General features: G+C 44.5%; 1 protein-coding gene across 1 annotated transcript in view; it reads left to right on the top strand.

The window, feature by feature from the left end:
• Positions 1-1286: 1286 nt before the first annotated feature.
• Positions 1287-17671, top strand: part of GABRR1 (gamma-aminobutyric acid type A receptor subunit rho1) — a 28915-nt gene continuing 12530 nt past the window's right edge. The window contains exons 1-3 of the mRNA XM_062608374.1: positions 1287-1408; positions 15127-15180; positions 16633-16739. Coding sequence (XP_062464358.1) covers positions 1287-1408; positions 15127-15180; positions 16633-16739 — 283 coding nt within the window. The remainder of the gene's footprint in view (positions 1409-15126; positions 15181-16632; positions 16740-17671) is intronic.

The following is a 17671-nucleotide window of genomic DNA, read 5'->3' as shown; positions in this document are numbered from 1 at the left end:
CAGGGGCATTGGAACTAGATGATCTTAAGGTCCTTTCCAACCCTAATTATTCTATGATTCTATGATTCTATGGATCCCAAGGCAGTGTAGTAAATGTTCACTTAAGTCAATAAAGCCATGGTAGCTCAGACCAGGTAGAGGTCTGGTCCCCAGGGTTTTCAGAAAGGGCTTTCACAAAAAGACATGGGTGACTTGACACACTGCTCTAAAATAGAAATCCATCGGTAACAGGCGCAGTAAGACGAACCTTGTCAACAATGGGATGGGACAAGGCTGGCGGTGTCTGCAGAGCATAGGGCAATGTCTGCATGATAAGGCAGAAGTGGGACCAAAGCTGTAAGGTCTGAGGAGAGGCACTGAGGAGAAGAAACAAATATGGAGCTTTAGGCAGTGCAGGGGTGAGCCCCAAAGAGAAGGGCAGTGCCCCTGGCTTCGCCAGGTATTTTTGCCTATGCTGGTTTATTTTCTTTCGCACCAGTGAGGGTTTTGTAGTCACATGTAACCCAGCACACCAGGGACCTAAGAGATCCTGTGGTTCTGCTGTTTGCTGCTCTGATTCAGCAGCATCCCTTCAAACAGCTCTGTGCAGAAGGGAGAGCTATCTCCCCCTTGCCGTCCTCCCCTCCTTCTTCTGCACACCAGGATACTTTCCAGAGACCCTGCTCAGCAGAGCAGTGAGGTACGTGACTCAAGTCCTGAAAGCACTGACCACTCCAGCCACAGCACCACTGTATATTGATGCAGAGAAACACACAGGATCAAAAAGCTGTTTGTAGATCTAAATGGAAACAAGTTTTTGCTGGAAACTGATACATGTTTGTTAACACTTTTCAAGCTATTGCAATGTCTGTAACAAGCAGCACTGCTACACAGATAAGTTACATGATTGAAGTCTGACTAATGACAACTGCCTGACTGACTTCACTACTTTGGTTAGGCAGACAGAAATATATATATATGCCATACCCCACAGGTACTTGAAAAGGGTTCAATTTAAACCAATTAATAAAATAGCCTGTTTGGACAAAATATAATTGTTCTCCGAGAATACGTGAATTCAACACTGCTAGAAAATCCCTGCCATCTGACGTAGAAGGATTTATAGGTTTAGTGGAAATTGCTTTCCCCACTGTCCAGATTAAATACTGCAGGATGATTTTTTGTATGAGTAAACATCCTTCCAAGAACGATCAGACCGATAATGTCTTAAAAAGAGGAACAGGATCTACATTTTGGTTTTCTTCTTTTTGTATGGACTATTTCTGGATATAGAACCTTCAGGTTACATGTTGACTGTCCATAAAATGCATTTTAGCATCTTCCTCCTGTTGTGGGGATGGGTTTTATCCACTGAATGCAGAGCCCACAGACAAGGAAAGGAAATACATGAGGTATACAAAAAAGGCAGGTAAGTCTCATTTCTTTACATTCAAATAGTTACAGTACGGCCAAATGTAAGATTTCAGGTGAAGATATAATGGCTAAGAGATAATGAAAATTTGCATTTGCAGATTGTACTCTTTCAGTCAAAAATATTTTTTGCTGCTGGTTTTGCCAATGAATGTTTTAAATGCATTTTCTACAGTGAAAATCTACATTGTTCTCCTCCCCCCAGAAAAGGGGTTTTTGATGTATCTGAAAGTTTGAAAGTGTGCAGAAAAAGAAACATTTGCTTGTATTTGTTGTGATTAAAATGTGGTAGAGTATGTGCATGAAAGCGGAGAGGAAATTTAGGTCCATGAGGATTGTTGCATTCACTGAAGATTAGATTGACTGGAGATCTCAAAAGAAAACATTCAGAATTTCTTTTATTATTCCCATACCCTTTGTTTTATAGAGTTCTTGAGAAGAAAAAGTTAAAGCCTCTCTGCAGACTTCAAGGCTATGGTCTGTTATCAGAGGAAACAGAAAGAGCTTTCACTATTGAATGTACACATTAAAAATCATTTAAAACATTGACTATTATCTCTCTTTCATGCAGACTGTGACTTTTTGCTCTTGCTATCTGTAGACAGCCATTTTAGGAGGTTTTGAGTTGAGGAAGGTTTTTTGCTACAACTGATTTCTGATTACTTATATCTAATTTGGGGAATATTTGGAACTCTGCATGAGGATCTTTATACTCAGGCACATAACAAGGGGCATCTAGGGGAAAAAATCCCTTGGATGTTTTTTTGAGAACATAGCTGACACATTAGTTTTCTGTCCAAATGCTGTGTACTTCTGCCTGCGACAGACTAAACCTACATTGTTTCTGCTTTGCTATAGTCACTGTTTCTGTTCTGTAATGACTCTGTATTATCATCAATACTGTAATGTGTATGGGGTTGGAAATGCAGGAATGTCACAGTCTTGAAGAACTCAAACCACTCCTGTTATCCTTCAGGACAAATGACTGAAAGGTGGAAGGGATGGCAAGCACAGCGCCTTTTTGTTTTCTTGTAGCCTCTTGCAGCAAGTCAGGGCTACATTAGAGTGACTCCAGTGTCCCAGTTGGCACTTGGGAGTCCATGAGCCATTTTATACATATGAAATGGTTTTAGCAGTGACACCTGTTTCGTGGAGGTATAACTGACAAGATGAATACAGTGTCTCTGTTCATGATCAGCCCTCAGATCATGCACTATCAGAGACAGTGTGGATGCAAGACAGGCATGAAACCTCTGTTTTCACTGAGCCTCCATGACAGTGGCAGAAGAGGTGATATGCTGACTGTAGAAAAATAAAGGGGTAAGAAGCAAGGTACTGCCATTTGAGCTGAAAAGTGCCCACCAGAGGAATGCACACACACAGCCATGTTCTTGTTTAGCATCTTTAACAGAAACTCCCATTGTACCAAACACTTAACAGTGCCAGTGCAAATAATTCGACAGTATAGCAAATCACAGAGTGTTAAAAATACATGACAACAGAAAATAAATACCTATTCAGTTCATGTAGGAAATGCCCCTTCACCCATGCTTTTTATATACAGTGTAATTGTCCATCAGAAAGCCTCGAGGTGTCGTGGCTCTGAAAAACTGGGTCCACCTCCCTCCCATTGTGCCCACACTGGCCTTGGAGGTAATCTGTGGCCTATTTCTGCCTCAGTAGAGCAGTACAGATGCTGAGGGGGGCTGATGAGGAGAGAGGAGCAAAGCTGTCATGCGGCTGCAGGGCTGTCCATCAGCAGCGTGGTGCTCAGTACAGTGTTTACTTTCCCCTGTGATGGACTAGGCCGTGAGAGACCGATGGTTTTAACAGCTTTATAATTTATAAGGTGAAAAAGGTCACCTGTCTGATTTGGTGCTAAGCACAAGCAACAAAGCCTTCTGCATGAATTGTGCATTGACTCTCTAACTTATGATAATTACCTTCAGTGTCAAGTAAACTCAGAATAGGATCACAGATATTTTTTAACTTCAACCTCCACCCATTTGCTCCTGTTCTATGTCAGCTTGTCTCTTCTTCATCCATGTATTTACAGGTGGATCAACCCCCTTTTTCATCTCTGCTTAGATATATTCAGAAGGCTAAGCTTCTTATATTTGTCAGTGCAGGATTTTTCCCAAGCTTTGAGTCAATCATTTTCTTGTTTTCTTCTCACCCTTCACCCCCCACTAAACCATGCCACCCAAGGCTCTGTCCAACCTGGCCTTGAACACTGCCAGGGATGGAGCATTCACAACCTCCCTGGGCAACCCATTCCAGTGCTTCACCACCCTCACAGTAAAGAACTTCTTCCTTATATCCGATCTAAACTTCCCCTGTTCAAGTCTGAACCCATTACCCCTTGTCCTGTCACTACAGTCCCTAATGAAGAGTCCCTCCCCAGCATCCCTACAGGCCCCCTTCAGATACTGGAAGGCTGCTATGAGGTCTCCATGCAGCCTTCTCTTCTCCAGGCTGAACAGCCCCAACTTTCTCAGCCTGTCTTCATACGGGAGGTGCTCCAGTCCCCTGATCATCCTTGTGGCCCTCCTCTGGACTTGTTCCAACAGTTCCATGTCCTTTGTATGTTGAGGACACCAGAACTGCACACAATACTCCAGGTGAGGTCTCACAAGAGCAGAGTAGAGGGGCAGGATCACCTCCTTCGACCTGCTGGTCATGCTCCTTTTGATGCAGCCCAGGATACGGTTGGCTTTCTGGGCTGTGAGCACACACTACTGGCTCACGTTCAGTTTCTCAACAACCAACATCCCCAGAACAACCCCAAAGCATGGTTGCTTTGCACTTAAGTCAAAGCCAATACCTTTTCCCACCACAGAACTAGATACTGAAAGAAAAACAGGAGCAAGAGGGGATGCTATATAGCATCAAGAAAAGCTTGCAGTGAAGATTGCTCCTGAACATTTTGATATTGACTCTATTTTCCCTCCCTTCAACACTCAGCCCTGAATATCCATTATGCAGGAGAAGAAGTCACAGCAACTGACTTTGTTACTCCTCTCTAAACATCAGTATCTCTTGCTCCACAGGGCTTGGGGTAAGGATCAGGATGGAAAACCATCCCTTCATTGCAGCCTTTACCGTCTGAAGAGAGCCACAGGCCTCAGTGGAGGTTGATGGGGGAAATCTCTTCAAAGTGGAAAAGGCTGTCTCCCCACCACCACACGATGCTCAGGGTGGCTTCATTTGCACACATGGCTTCCCTAGCCTCCAGAAGCTCTATAGGAGCACAAAACCATCCATCCGCTTGCCATACTGCCAGGGCTCAGCGCCAGCCACTGGTGCTGGCAGGCAACACAGGCACCTGCTGTAAAGACCTGCCACCTTGGGTGCGCTGCCAGCTTCCCACTGTCCCTGACAGACGTGGTCAGCTTTGCTCCTGATGTTCATGGTGCAGCTGGCAGAGGAAGTACACAGGCTTTTACCTTGTTTCTTTGGATGGTGTTGTTCTGCAAGTGTTGCTCTCAAATTAAAACTCTGCACTTTCCAGCCCAAAGGCTTGTCCTTTGACCAGCTCAAATCCAGCAGAGCCCACAGCCTTTGCACTCCTGCTGATGTGGTGGATGGGATGAATGGGGGCCTGCAGGATCAGACACCTTCTCTGTCACAATTTTTGGCACTGCAGGTACCCCAAGGCAGCCATTCTAGGGTGTGACAGTGCACACTGAAACCAGCAAAGTAGATAGCTTTATTGCATGGGACTTATTTCAGAGACCTCCAATATTGTAATTCACTGTAAAAATGTCTGTGTGCCAGTCAAAGACTCAGCTACTTATTTTTGCTAATCTCCAGGGCAAATCACCTCAAAGGAATTTCACTTCAAAGAGCAGCAATATAAAAATAAAACCTTCCTCACCTTGCAGACCTGCTCACAGTTTGCAGTTGGCCATGTGCAAATCCTGCAGGGTTTGCAAAGCTTTTTGCTCCTGTTACATCCACAGTGCCAAAACTCCTACAGGAAGCAGCTGAGATCCGGAACACCGGTAAGAGGGCTGTCTGCTGCTTTCCCAACTGCTCGGGCTCATGGAAAGCCACCAGGCTGCACAGGGGTCACTAGAAGGATACAAAGGGTCACTAAAGGTTACAACATTGTTATGCCAAAAGCTGTGTTACTAATTAGACTTGCAGAATCTTCTAGAGAGGATGAGCAATAGCGAAAGAACTGGCCTGGAGCTGAGCCCAGGTTGCTCTGCCAAAGCTAACTGCTGTGAAAAAAATCTCTTTTAACACTAAAATCTCCCTGGACAGCATTATAGCCACGTTTCAGACAAACAGCTCTCAGCAGAAGAGATTTCACTGTACAAGATCTACAGATCATGTTTGTTTAATCTTAGCTGAGGGACTCGCTTTATGTTTTCAGTCATGTCCTTGCCATTCCCTGAACATCTTATAATCATTTTGCTTCACTCTGGTCTCCAAATAGTAACTAATTTTCTGCTCTGTTAGAACTCCCTGTCCATGTTTGTATCAATAAGAGCTATCTTTTACAGCAGCTGAATGACACCTTCTACAATAAGCCATGGGCTTGTTATCACAGCGTTTCTCTCATGGCCAAAGATCTTTATGGCATGTTCAGATGTGATTATAATTAGCGATGCACTTCATAAGTGATGGGAACCACCCTGCATCATTATGGCCATAGTTCCTTCCCAGTCCTTTCTCAAAGGCTTAGGATCATACTGAACATTCACAATATTAGTTACCTTCCCTTGTTTTTGTTGAATTTGGATAGCAGTTCTGTGTTGTCAGCTCCTCCATACGCTGGCCACATTGCGTGCGAGATATCTGGCTCTGTAAATCACGTGCAGCTATGCTGGTACCCTCACTGCGGCTGCCTCTTACAAGTAGGGCAGCTCCTATCTTCTTGCCCTCTTAATGCTTCCTCTGGCTTTATAAATTCATCTCTATCAGGATTTCTTCCTTTGCCTCCCAGCAACCCTTAAGCCATTCTCTTGTCCTAGAGTTTTGGTGCCATATCTTATCTTCAGGATTGATCCTGAAAGCATTTATTTGTATGAACAAAGCTTACTAACTCAAGCTGTCTTTAAATCAGAGTGCACAATAAGCCTATAAAATGCCTGTTGAAAGCATTGCCTACAGGACCACAATATCAATAGGGATCCAGGAGCACCAGCAGTTCCCAAGGCACTGTTTCTGAGGATCAGCAATTTCTGCTGAGGCTTGACACCATTTGCACCAGCAATGCTGGGTCTCAGGACACAAACAAGTGTATCCATCTTCCTTGTTGGTAACTTGCCTTTCCCTTTCCTCCTCTCACCTTCATCTCCTTCACTCCTTTTCTTTCCCCGATTCAAGGTTCCTCCTCTTCTCCAACTTGATGTTTCTCTTTTGTTGTCCCTGACTTTCTCTGTCCTCCTCTTCACCTGCCTCAGTTACTTGCCCCTGAGCACATCTCTTGCACCTGCCACACAGCTCTGCGAAGTTTTCTCCTATCACTTTTAACTCTATATTATTCTGTAACTTCCTTCAGTAGTCCAGCAGCTGTTGCCGCTGTCTCAGCTCTTCCACCTTCCAGAAATCCTTTTCTTCTGTCCAGCAGTACCCATCTTCTCTGTCCTGTTAGACATTAACTTACCTTTTATTATTGCTTTGCTATTTCTCCCATTTGCCTTTCCACCCCTGCTGTTCTTTCAAGTAACTTCAATCCTGCAGGACAGCTTGGAAATCTTGAAGGTTTTTTTCTCACAACCTGACCAAAAGTGTCCTCTCTGCTTATCGTTGCAAATGAAGATGCTTTGAAAACTGTGTTTTCTACTTTCATCATTATCACCTTTCATCCTTTCTAAAACTTATTTTGGGTCTACACTTCACATAGCTTCCTATTTTCACCCAGGTGATTCATGGCAGAACATAGTCTCTACTGGTACTTCTGTAGCTATGTTCATATACCCATGTAGTGGTCCACACTGGCCCACTAATGATACAATACCCAGTCAATGTTGCTACCATGTAACTTGCTCAGGACCAGCAGCTTGGTATTGTCTTCTAGCCCACCTCACTCTGATGTGTTTTGTGACCTGGTGTGAGGAGATGTAACAGCCTTCAAAAATCCTATCTGCAGCCCAGAAAAAAAATACCCAACACAAAACCAAACCAAAAAACCCCAACCCAACCAACCAAGCAACCAAAAAACCCAACAAAACAAACACACAAACAAAACACACACAAAACCCCCAAAACTAAGCCAAACCCAAGGATACTTCAAGGCAGTTTCCTCCCTTCTGAGTTCATATCAATTGTTTGATTTTCTGGTTTTGGGGTTGGATTCACAACAGAAATGCTATTGTTGGTCTTTCTTCTAACAACTGCCCAGCCACCTTCTAAACTCACTTGTATTTTTAGCACTCTCAGTTTTTGATGAGAGTGAATATCACAGCATGATGACATACTGTGTTTGTGTACTTCCTTTCAAATTTCTTCTCCTTGCTATGTGTTACGGAAAATCTTTAGCAACACATTCCTGTCACCTTCACCAGGCCACTCCTGGTTTTATATCACTGCACCATACCACTTGGCTGTTGTCTCCTTTCCCACCCAGAAAGCCCAGCTCAGGCTGCCTGGAAGCCCTCCCCACCTCCGAGCTCTTTCTCTCTCCTCTTACGCTGCTCTGTCTTTTCCAACTATGGGCATTGGCTATGTGAGATGTGGACATACCTTGGTGTTACTAATAGCACTGAAATGCTTTCTATTTGGTTTGCTGCTTTACCCCTAGTAACAGCTAACCTCCTGCTTGTCTTTCTGAGCACTGTGGAACATTAAGCAAGAAATAGCCGCAATGATACTAAGACATTATTCCTAAGCAGTAACAATTGATTTGGAGACTCATTATCTTAACATAGTTTCTTAAAGTGCAACGGAAAAAATTAAAGATACAAAGTACAAAGCTATGTCCACTTTTCTGAATTTGCTAACACTGAATTTCTCTGAAGTCACTTGGCATCATGAGATTCTGTGGTAATTCTCTACCCAGAGTTCTGATTTTGACAGTGAAAACCCTCAATTATGCTTCAGTTTCTTATTTTGCAACCATTCACATGTGGGGAACTTCCATCTTTCTGACTCTTTGATTTCTTTACAAGTCTCTGGAAAGGAGCTGTCAACACACTTTTGGAAATGGAGATGCCCTGTGTCATCTTGGTCACCCTCATCTACAAGGTCATTCACTTCTCAGAGAATTCTATTTATAGAGCAAACATCCCTCGAGAAGGTAAACTGCTTCTCACTCTTCAATATATGTTTATCTGGTGTCTACTGTTAGTGGTTTTATTATATTTGTAGCTAATTTATCTAGTGGAGCAGTCTGTAGCTTCAAGGAGTCCACTTGGAGCTCTTTCTCCAAAGGAGTGGAAAGTTGTCACCTTCCCCTCCTACGACACCAAGGACAATTCAAATGCTGGTTCAGCAGTTTCTTACTTGGCTTTCTTCTGGGTAAAAACCTAGTGACTTGTTACTCTTCATTTACTTTAAATCTGCCTCTGGTGCTGTGTCACGAATATTTCTTAACATTGCCCCAACAGCAGAATTGTTACAATTCTGTATCTTTTGTAGTGCAGACAAATTCTTTCATTGCTAATGTTTTTGATTGCCCTTATAAAGACAGAGTGCTTTCATTGCTCTAAGTGATGAAGACAAGTATAGCATCAATAATTAGCTCGTTATTCTCCATTCTGCATTTGTACAACTCTTTCTTGGTACTCCATACAGTTCTTTGTATTCTCTTTTACTAAAATCCATCTTCTTGACATCAAACCTTTTCTCCAGTGTGTTAAGGCTGCTTTGAATTCTGATCCTACAACCCAAATACCTGTTCCTCTTCCATGCATGAGTTTTGTAATTCTGCCATCTGCATTATTAATTGAAAATATTGACTCGTAGTTTCCAGGATGGAATTTGTGAAATGTCATTTAATGTCTCTTGAAAGCAAACTAATGGCAGTTACTCTAACCATGATCTTTCAACCATGCTCGAAATCACAATTTCATTTCAACTGTATTTCCCTAATTTAGTAAGGAAATATTAAAACCTTCACTTAAATCTACTTTTCCCCCTGCTTACACTAGTGTGGCCAGTTACACCGTTAGAAAGGATGTTAGACTGGTTTGACATCAATTATTGCAAGGATTCACTTTGAGTCTTTATAATCTCGTTATCCCTGGGGGGAGCAGACAAGTGGATCATGAGCTTGCCCCATTTTCTTTCCAAACATCAAAACTCCAACATCCTTATTTTGTCCCCTTCTTAAAGCCAGGTTTTGTGCTTAACCTCAGGGCTGCCCCTCAGGGACATCACCCATCTGTGAAGAGTCCTCAGAGGTACCTGCTTGCAGCTCAGAGACTGTAAAAACTGCTGCTCCTGGTGTCCCCAGGGAAGTGCCATCAGCCTCTGTTGACTTAAAGTACCTCCCATCTATCTAGATACTCCTTAACATGTTCTTCCTTAATACTGTTCTTCACTGATCTGCACTGCACTCTGCTGACATCTGTTTATAAGTCAACAATCTTCTTCAAAGACTAGGGCAGACATGAAACCTTCCAGCATGTTCCGCATTGCCCCATTAGTTGCTCCTCTTCATCCATTTCTTTTTTTCACTTAGCTGAGCCTTGGCACCATGCCTGTCTGGCAGGATGGACCTCAGTCACACTCCTTCTGCTCCCTCCAACCTTTCCTTTCAACCCATACAATACAAAACCACCAAACACACCCCCTTAGATGCAGTTGGATGCAATTTCTGCCACACAGGGACCCTTTCATTTTTGCAAGATCAGGTACAGTGCCACGACCACCAGTGGCATGGCATTTTGTGAACAACCTATATGTGGAGGTTTGTTTCATTTTTCTTCTTCAGTAGTGTCCATGTCCACGCAAAGAACAAAGAAAGTGCAAAATGTAACACGTATGTATACGTCTCCTGGCCCTGCATATTTTGCATTCTGAGATTGATCTATATTCCAGTATTACTGGATTAAAATGGGGTTCTCATTGAACTTTTGTGGTGCTCAAAAATAAGATGGTAGAACAACTCTGAATAACACCGTTTCACAGACTTCGTGATGTGAACATTAAAAATAGTCCTCTTTCCCCATTTCTGTTCATAGATTTAAACACCTGCAATAGCAGTGGGTCACCTTTCTTCACCATCTTTAAACCTACAAATCATAAAGACACATGACCCAACATAATTACAAGCAAATACGGGCTTACCAAATGCCAAGATGAAATACGTTTTTTGATTAACTTTCCTCAGTTTTTAGTGGCTAGTTTACAGCTCACAACTTTGTAGCTCTCCCAGTCTGAGTACAAATCAGTGTGTTTCTATCCTACGCTATCCCTGGGAATTAGTATATTACACAGTGCATTGTGTCCCCTGCAGTGCAGTGCTGGATAAGGGTAGCTTTTCAGCAAAGCCTTGACTAGCCATAGTTTTATGGGCAGACTGAGGAGAGCACACCTCTTGCCATCCTCCTGCCCAGCATGGCATGAAGGCTGTACAACATAGTGCGTGCATCACAGGAGGCACCACACAAGGAGCCTACCAGTCTCCACCTAGGGAGGGAGAGCCCAGAGCTGAGCATCATGGCATAGCTGGCAGGGATGGGGGACATTTCATCACTTTCATTGTTTTCCGATTAAAATTCCTGCTGAAATCTGGCTCAGCAAGCTCCACACCCTCCCTTGCCTTGCATCAGTGGTGGGAGAGGCTGTGGATCCTCTGCACCACAGCACAGCGTGAGCTGCAGAGCTCGTATCTACAAAGTTAAGCACGTGGTGGTTTCACAGGGTAGGGGGAGAGCGTCCGCAGTCTCTGCACCACAGGAGGAGTGGGAGCATCACCCAAGCACAAGGTATACAAGCAGGAAACAGCTACCAGGTATCTCTGCCCCAGTTGTCAGCTTCCTGGGGTGGCAGGCACCTCTGCTCAGGGTGGGAGGTTTGGAGTGAGCTGCAGCCAGAGCCACGAGCCATAATATTGCTGATGACGCAAGTAACCAAAGGGACAGAGATTATGCCACAGCCACTTGCCAACAATATTTCCTGAGACAGGATCTGTTCTGACATCTCTTCCCTCATCTGCCACCCTAAGATTACCACAAGGGATGGAGAGGACAGGCTGTCCCAGAACTTAATGAAATCTGGTAATAATGTGTTAGCCCAGTTTGCCAAACCCACCAGTACCACTCTCCAAGGATGTCATCCTTTGGACCCAGGAAAGACCATGTAAATCTGGCTCCATTACTTCAGCAACATACTTTTGCTTTTCTCTTGAGGAAAATATACCACGTCTTGTTTTTTTCCTGAGGAACTGAAACCATGTCTTGATTTAACTCCTCAAGGAAGAAATGTTCTCAGATCCTAATGAAATTATTCTAACAAGAGTGTAAAATAGGTCACCGTCTACTACAGATATATTGCCTCCTGTAGAGAAAAGAGAGTATCATTTATAGGTGGGAAGAGTATGCTGCATAACTAATTACAAATGAAAACGCCAAGATTGATAGTGACTTCTCTCACAATTGTTATAGTTACTTCCAGAAGCTCTTATTTCAAAGATGAAGAATACTGTGGGTTTTCTGGTGTGCACTGGAAGTGTGGACCTGACACTCCTCTAACACATGTCCTGTGAAGTCCTGCAACACTTTTTACTGTGTTGGAGTGGCTATAAGTGCCACAGTAAATCTTGGGCTTAAAAAAAAGCTTCAGTTGCTTCATTCACCCTCAGCCCCAGCAAGACGCAGCTTCTAAGGCAGAAGCATCTCATGATCCCTTGAAGCAGTGGGGGGTACCTGGCGGAATAATGATGGCTTTAGAGAAGTTGCATCACTGCAGCTGCCATCAGCAGCCTGAGAGCTGATGCTCTAGCAATGCACAGGGAGCACTGTGACTAAAATAAATGTCACTGTACTCCAGTTGTTGCTTTTTCATAAAGTGCCCCCGTGAGTTCATGAGCCATGAAATGCCTTTTGGCACTGTAACGGCTGGGAGATAAATATTGACACTGCAGGGGGAAAAAAGGCTGTTCATTGTTCAGTGTACTTCACCTCAGGAGTTATCAGTTAGTTCTAAAGACAGCCTGTCACCCCAGTGAAGGCAGGGGCAGTACTGTCACACTGCGTGGCTGCAGTGGCAAACAGTTGTGCTGAGCAATCTGTGAGCAATGTCTGGGCCAAATCTCCTGAGTGCAGCTGCCACAAACACTCAGGGACAGCAGATGTGTGAGGGCAAGCTGCAGTGGTGTGCCATTGATTCACAGCCCGAATGGGCAGGCTAATGGGATCCCATGGTGGAGCTGCCATTGATCACTTAGCCAGCAGAGCACTCCCCAGAAACTGGACCAGAAAAGCTACTTATTGAACAGAAAGAAATGAGGCTTCAAAAGGCAGTAACTGGGGAATGACTGTCAACAGGTAAAGAATGTTTTGCTGACACAGGAGGAGGCAGGAGAGTGGGGAAGGCTTGGTAACCTCAGAGCTGTGACAAGGGGAATGGGACTGGCAAAAACCCAGGGGGAGGACATGAATCGAGGCAAAAATGAACAGAATGTCTGGAACACGAGGGACATTTTGTCATAGAATCATACATAGAATGGTTTGGATTGTGAGGGACCTTAAAGACCATCTAGTTCCAACAGATGATTGTCCTTCTTATGTTGAGATCCCAGAGCTGAACACAGTAATTGCAAGTGGGGTCTCACCAGAGTGGGGTAGAGGAGGAGAATCACCTCCCTTAGCCTGCTGGTCACTCTTCTTTTGGTGCAGCCCAGGATACGGTTGGCTCTCTGAGTGCAAGCACACATTGCCAAGTCATATTGAGCTTCTTGTCAATCAAAACCCCCAAGTCCTTCTCCTCAAGGCTGCTCTCAACCCATTCTCTGCCTGGCCTGTATTTGCACTTGGGATTGCCCTGACCCATGTGTAAGGCTTTGCACTTGGCTTTGCTGCACGTCATGAGGTTTGCACAAGTACACTTCTCAAGCCTGCCAAAGTCCCTGATTTGTTTATGCTGGTTTGTGATAAGAAAATAAAGTTTAGAGGCAGTGGAGAAGCACCTGGAAGAAATAAGGGGAGCCACCTGGGGTTCCTGGGTGCAGAGGATGGGGAGGATTTAGGCACAAATCCTTGATGGCTATGCTTTGAAAGCTCCCTCAACAGGCAGGATAAGGCCAGGGCCAACATAAAGCATTAGATAAGCTCCACAAAGAGAAATTAAAATTAGAAATTGCAAGAACATGCCTGCTTCATCTCTGTTTGAATACCAACATTATTCCTGAACAGCCAAGAGTTTACTAGGGCATTTTAAAGTCATGTAAGTCGGTCAGCTTGTTGCCAGAATCTGCTTATCCCCAAAACACATGAAATTACTTCCCGACAGCCAGCGAATGACAAGCAGGCAGCAGTGAGACATGTCAGCAGCAGCCCAAGGGCGCATTGACAAGGCAGAAGATTCCAGAAAGCACATTTTACATTTGTAAGTGCATTTTGCTGCACGATGCCTAGGTCCAAGAGTGCCTAAGAAGCTGCTCCAAGCAGTAGCAATGTTGCTGCATGGCCCAAGGCCATGTGTTCTGTCTTTGGGCTTATTCCCACAAGCAGAAGAAGAGCAGAAAACATTCCAGTTGGCCAACACTTTGCTTCAGGGTGTTTCAATGGTACAGCCCAGTGTGCCCCCTGCTAGCCTGGGAGATGTGGAGCTTGTCTGCTTCTCTGTGGCAGCAGGAAGATGAATTTCCCTCCAGTGCTATCGGCTTTTATAGAGTTCCCAGCCTTGGGAGAAGTCATCCTGCGTAGCCTCAGTTTGGCCACTGCTCACCAAAGGGATGATGGTGCTCGGGTGGTGACATCAAAGGAGTTTGCTGCTGTATCTTCAGAGGGATTTGAAATGCATATTAATGGGCAGAAAGTCTCATTAGTAAAGTTGATTAGAGTTAGTTTTAATTACAGAGAGAAGCTAATTTTTTTCAACTTTTAATTAAGGATGAATTAAAACTGTTACATATTTAAAATGTTACTTTTGCTCAAGCTAGCGCTTACATTGCTAAAAGCAATATTGTTTCCTGTAATGATAAAGTAAAATGTTGACCGAACACCTGAGAGGAATTTTTTTAGCATCCAGCTGGGGGACAGTATGAAACCAGAAACAAGTTCTTTACCTTCCCCCCCCCCCCCCCTTCCCCCGGAATACTTTGCAAAGGTTTTGTTCTCATGAACACACGCAGCCACCTCTGCTAAGTAGATGCAGCTCTGTACTCTCCACTGCAAAGGCTACTGGGCAGCCCACCTGGCCCATGCAGCGTGTCCTCATTCCAGGGCCCCTCATGGTGCCAGCCATGGTGTTGGAAGGAGGGAGGTGAGTTGCTTGCCTGGGTCCTTTGCCAGGCAATCCAAACCAGTGGTGTCCCACCTTCCAAATTCATCACTCCCCTCCTTTGGCCCTATCCAGGCTCTGAGCCCCGTATCCCGCTACCCTCCACACCTTCTGCCATGCATTTGACACTGACCTTTGACAAAAAGGTAAATAAAAGGTAAATAAAAGGTAAATAAAAGGTAAGAGCTGTTTCACACATGTGACAGAAGGTAACACCATGGGATCTGGCATTTCCTGCTGCTCTTCCTTCCTGATGCCCACACCACCCACCCATGACTGTCTGTCTCAGTGCTCCCTTTTCCTGTTTCCATGCAGCCGGCCGCAGCGGCAGCGACGGGAAGCCCACGGTGAAGGACACAAGCAAGGCAGGTAGGTGAAACCTTATGGTGGCTGCTGCTGGCTCAGCTTTCCCTCCAAGCATCCCTTCTGCAGAGCTGAGCACCCCTCACGGGTTGTCCATCACACCACTGTGCCACCCCTGCCACTGCCAGGGAAAAAGCACGGTCAAGTCTGCTCACAAAGGTTTTGCCAGTGACTTGCTAATACCTCTTCCGTGCCTCAGCAGGGTGTGAATCTTCCCCAGTACATGCTCACAATGCCTACAGGTCTTTCAGAGACAAAGATAAATCTAAAGCAGAAGCAGGGGACACCTTTCAAAATGCCTGAGGGATATTGATGACTAGAGCTCACTAACGGAGGTAGATGAGTTCCCATTCCTAGAAATTATTAAAATGAGACTGATCATCTGTCTAAGATACTCCATAGTCCAGATAAAGCTCTGGGCTTGAGAGACGAGTCATTGATAACACCACTTAAGTCTCTGTTAGGAAATTGTTGTATTGGCTTCTTGGGGTACAACTGCCCAAGAGTCTGTGAGAAGTACAGCATGGCGAAGCAGTCTCATTTAGAAGGAGCTTTATCTCAGGAACATATTGCCTGTCAAGTTGCTTTGTTTTCATTTGATCTGTTTCGGTTTTGTCTTGTGTATATTCAGACAAGTGCCTCTGTGACCATGCCATCTTTTCTTACACTGAAAACCAGCAAAACCTTTCCTCCTGTTTCTGAGCCCTCCTGCTGCCCAAGTGGGTGGCGTGCAGCTTGTTCTGAGGGCAACAAGACTTACCCTACATGATGGAGCAACCAACAAGCTGCTGCCACCACCACTCCAGCCAAACACTGGGGGAGCTTTACAGCATTTTGCACCTTGGATGTGGAAGAGGAGCAGAACATCCTCTGCCCAGCATTTGGTGCAACTCCAACAGTTTTTAGAATGACCCTCCCAGGCTCTTTAATGCTCCATTTTATCCTCATTAGAAATCTGGGGCAGGAGCTAATAATTTTATCCCAAGTTAGGGGATGGCCTGCCTCCTGGCCTGCTTCCCAGCCTGTCTCCATTTTGTTCTTGAGCAACAGCCAGTAGCTTATTTGGTATATTGTTTCCCTAACTCCTGGCCTCATGGCGCATCACAACTCAATGTCAGAAATGCCTCTTCTTGTTTATATTTCCCCGCTGACCCACACACACTATTCCTCCAGCCCACACCTTGAATGATTGTCTCCAAACTGCTATAAGCAGGGATAATCTCACAGAGACAAAATGTCACCAAACAAATATTTTCTCAGTGCCAGAATTACTGCAGGTGCCTAAGTTGTGTGGTGAGTGCAGGGATCACTTATTAGTGACACACTGCCAGCCACTGAATCAGTCGCATGATTATGGTCTGTGGCGTAAATGGTCTGAGGGGTAATGGAGTTAGGCGGGTGCATACTTCTCACAGGCACTGCTGAGGGCTCACAGCTGTGCTTCTCTCTTCCTGGTAGCCCAATCCTAAAACGAAGCCCTGACATCACCAAATCTCCCCTGACAAAGTCAGAGCAGCTGCTGCGAATAGATGACCATGACTTCAGCATGAGACCCGGGTTTGGAGGTATGAAACGTGCATATTGTCATTGTTCCTGTTTTACACTGTCACTTCTTTATACTGTAGCACGTACTCAGGTGAACAAGCAGATTGGCAAGCAGAGCATTTTCCATCTCTAATTTTTGTTATTTTGTGTTGTGACTTCATTACATGCCCAGGTGGAGAGGGATGCAGTGATATAGCCTTCTTCCTTGGATGAGCAAATAGTGTGCTCAAAGGCATGGAAATGTGATTACAGACAATATGATATTCCTGGTATTCAGCAACATTTTCTTTTGATAAAAATCTGCAAATACACCTTATGTTTATCCCTCTAAGATTTATGTTTATCCCTCTAAGATGTCACCTCACTACAGTGATGTGTGTGCATAATCAAATAATGTACCATGTCTACTGACCTGGCCGTTTCATTCGTAACCCAAAAGCAAATATATTTACTGTTAATGCTGGATCTTAGTTTTGTGGTTGTGTGGTAGAGCAACCGAAGCTTTCAGGGAAATGGATGAAGGAGAACACATTTTCTTTCAGCCCATCAGATTAGAGAATGTTGTAATTTATCTATCCTTTCTGGCTGACAGATGGTCATTCAAATCCAGGATACCATTATATACCCTGATGGAAGAAGATTTTACTGCTAAATGCTCAATATACCAAATGCCAGCATGTTCAATTAATTTAAAAAGGTTTCAGTTTCATCGGAGTCTGCTAATGTGAGCGTTATTTGTCTTGACAGTGCTCCCGCCGTATAATTGCCAGAGGTATACAAGAGCCAGTCAAAGCCTGGAGAAGGGAGAAAAGATCAAAATCCCTATTACATGGAGTCGCAGTCAGGCCTCTGGGGAGCCCCAGGCTCAGTGGCACATGCTTGTGTCTTGCAACACATCCCCACCTGTCACCCTGTCTTTTCCACAGCTGAGCAATGGGTGATGTGAAAGTCA

This window comes from Pezoporus occidentalis, unplaced genomic scaffold (assembly GCF_034315485.1).
Source record: "Pezoporus occidentalis ecotype Australia unplaced genomic scaffold, CSIRO_AGI_Poc_V1 ctg13, whole genome shotgun sequence".
NCBI classification, from domain to species: Eukaryota; Metazoa; Chordata; class Aves; order Psittaciformes; family Psittacidae; genus Pezoporus; species Pezoporus occidentalis.
Note: the sequence above shows the minus strand (reverse complement) of the source record. Positions and strands in the feature narration are given on the sequence as shown.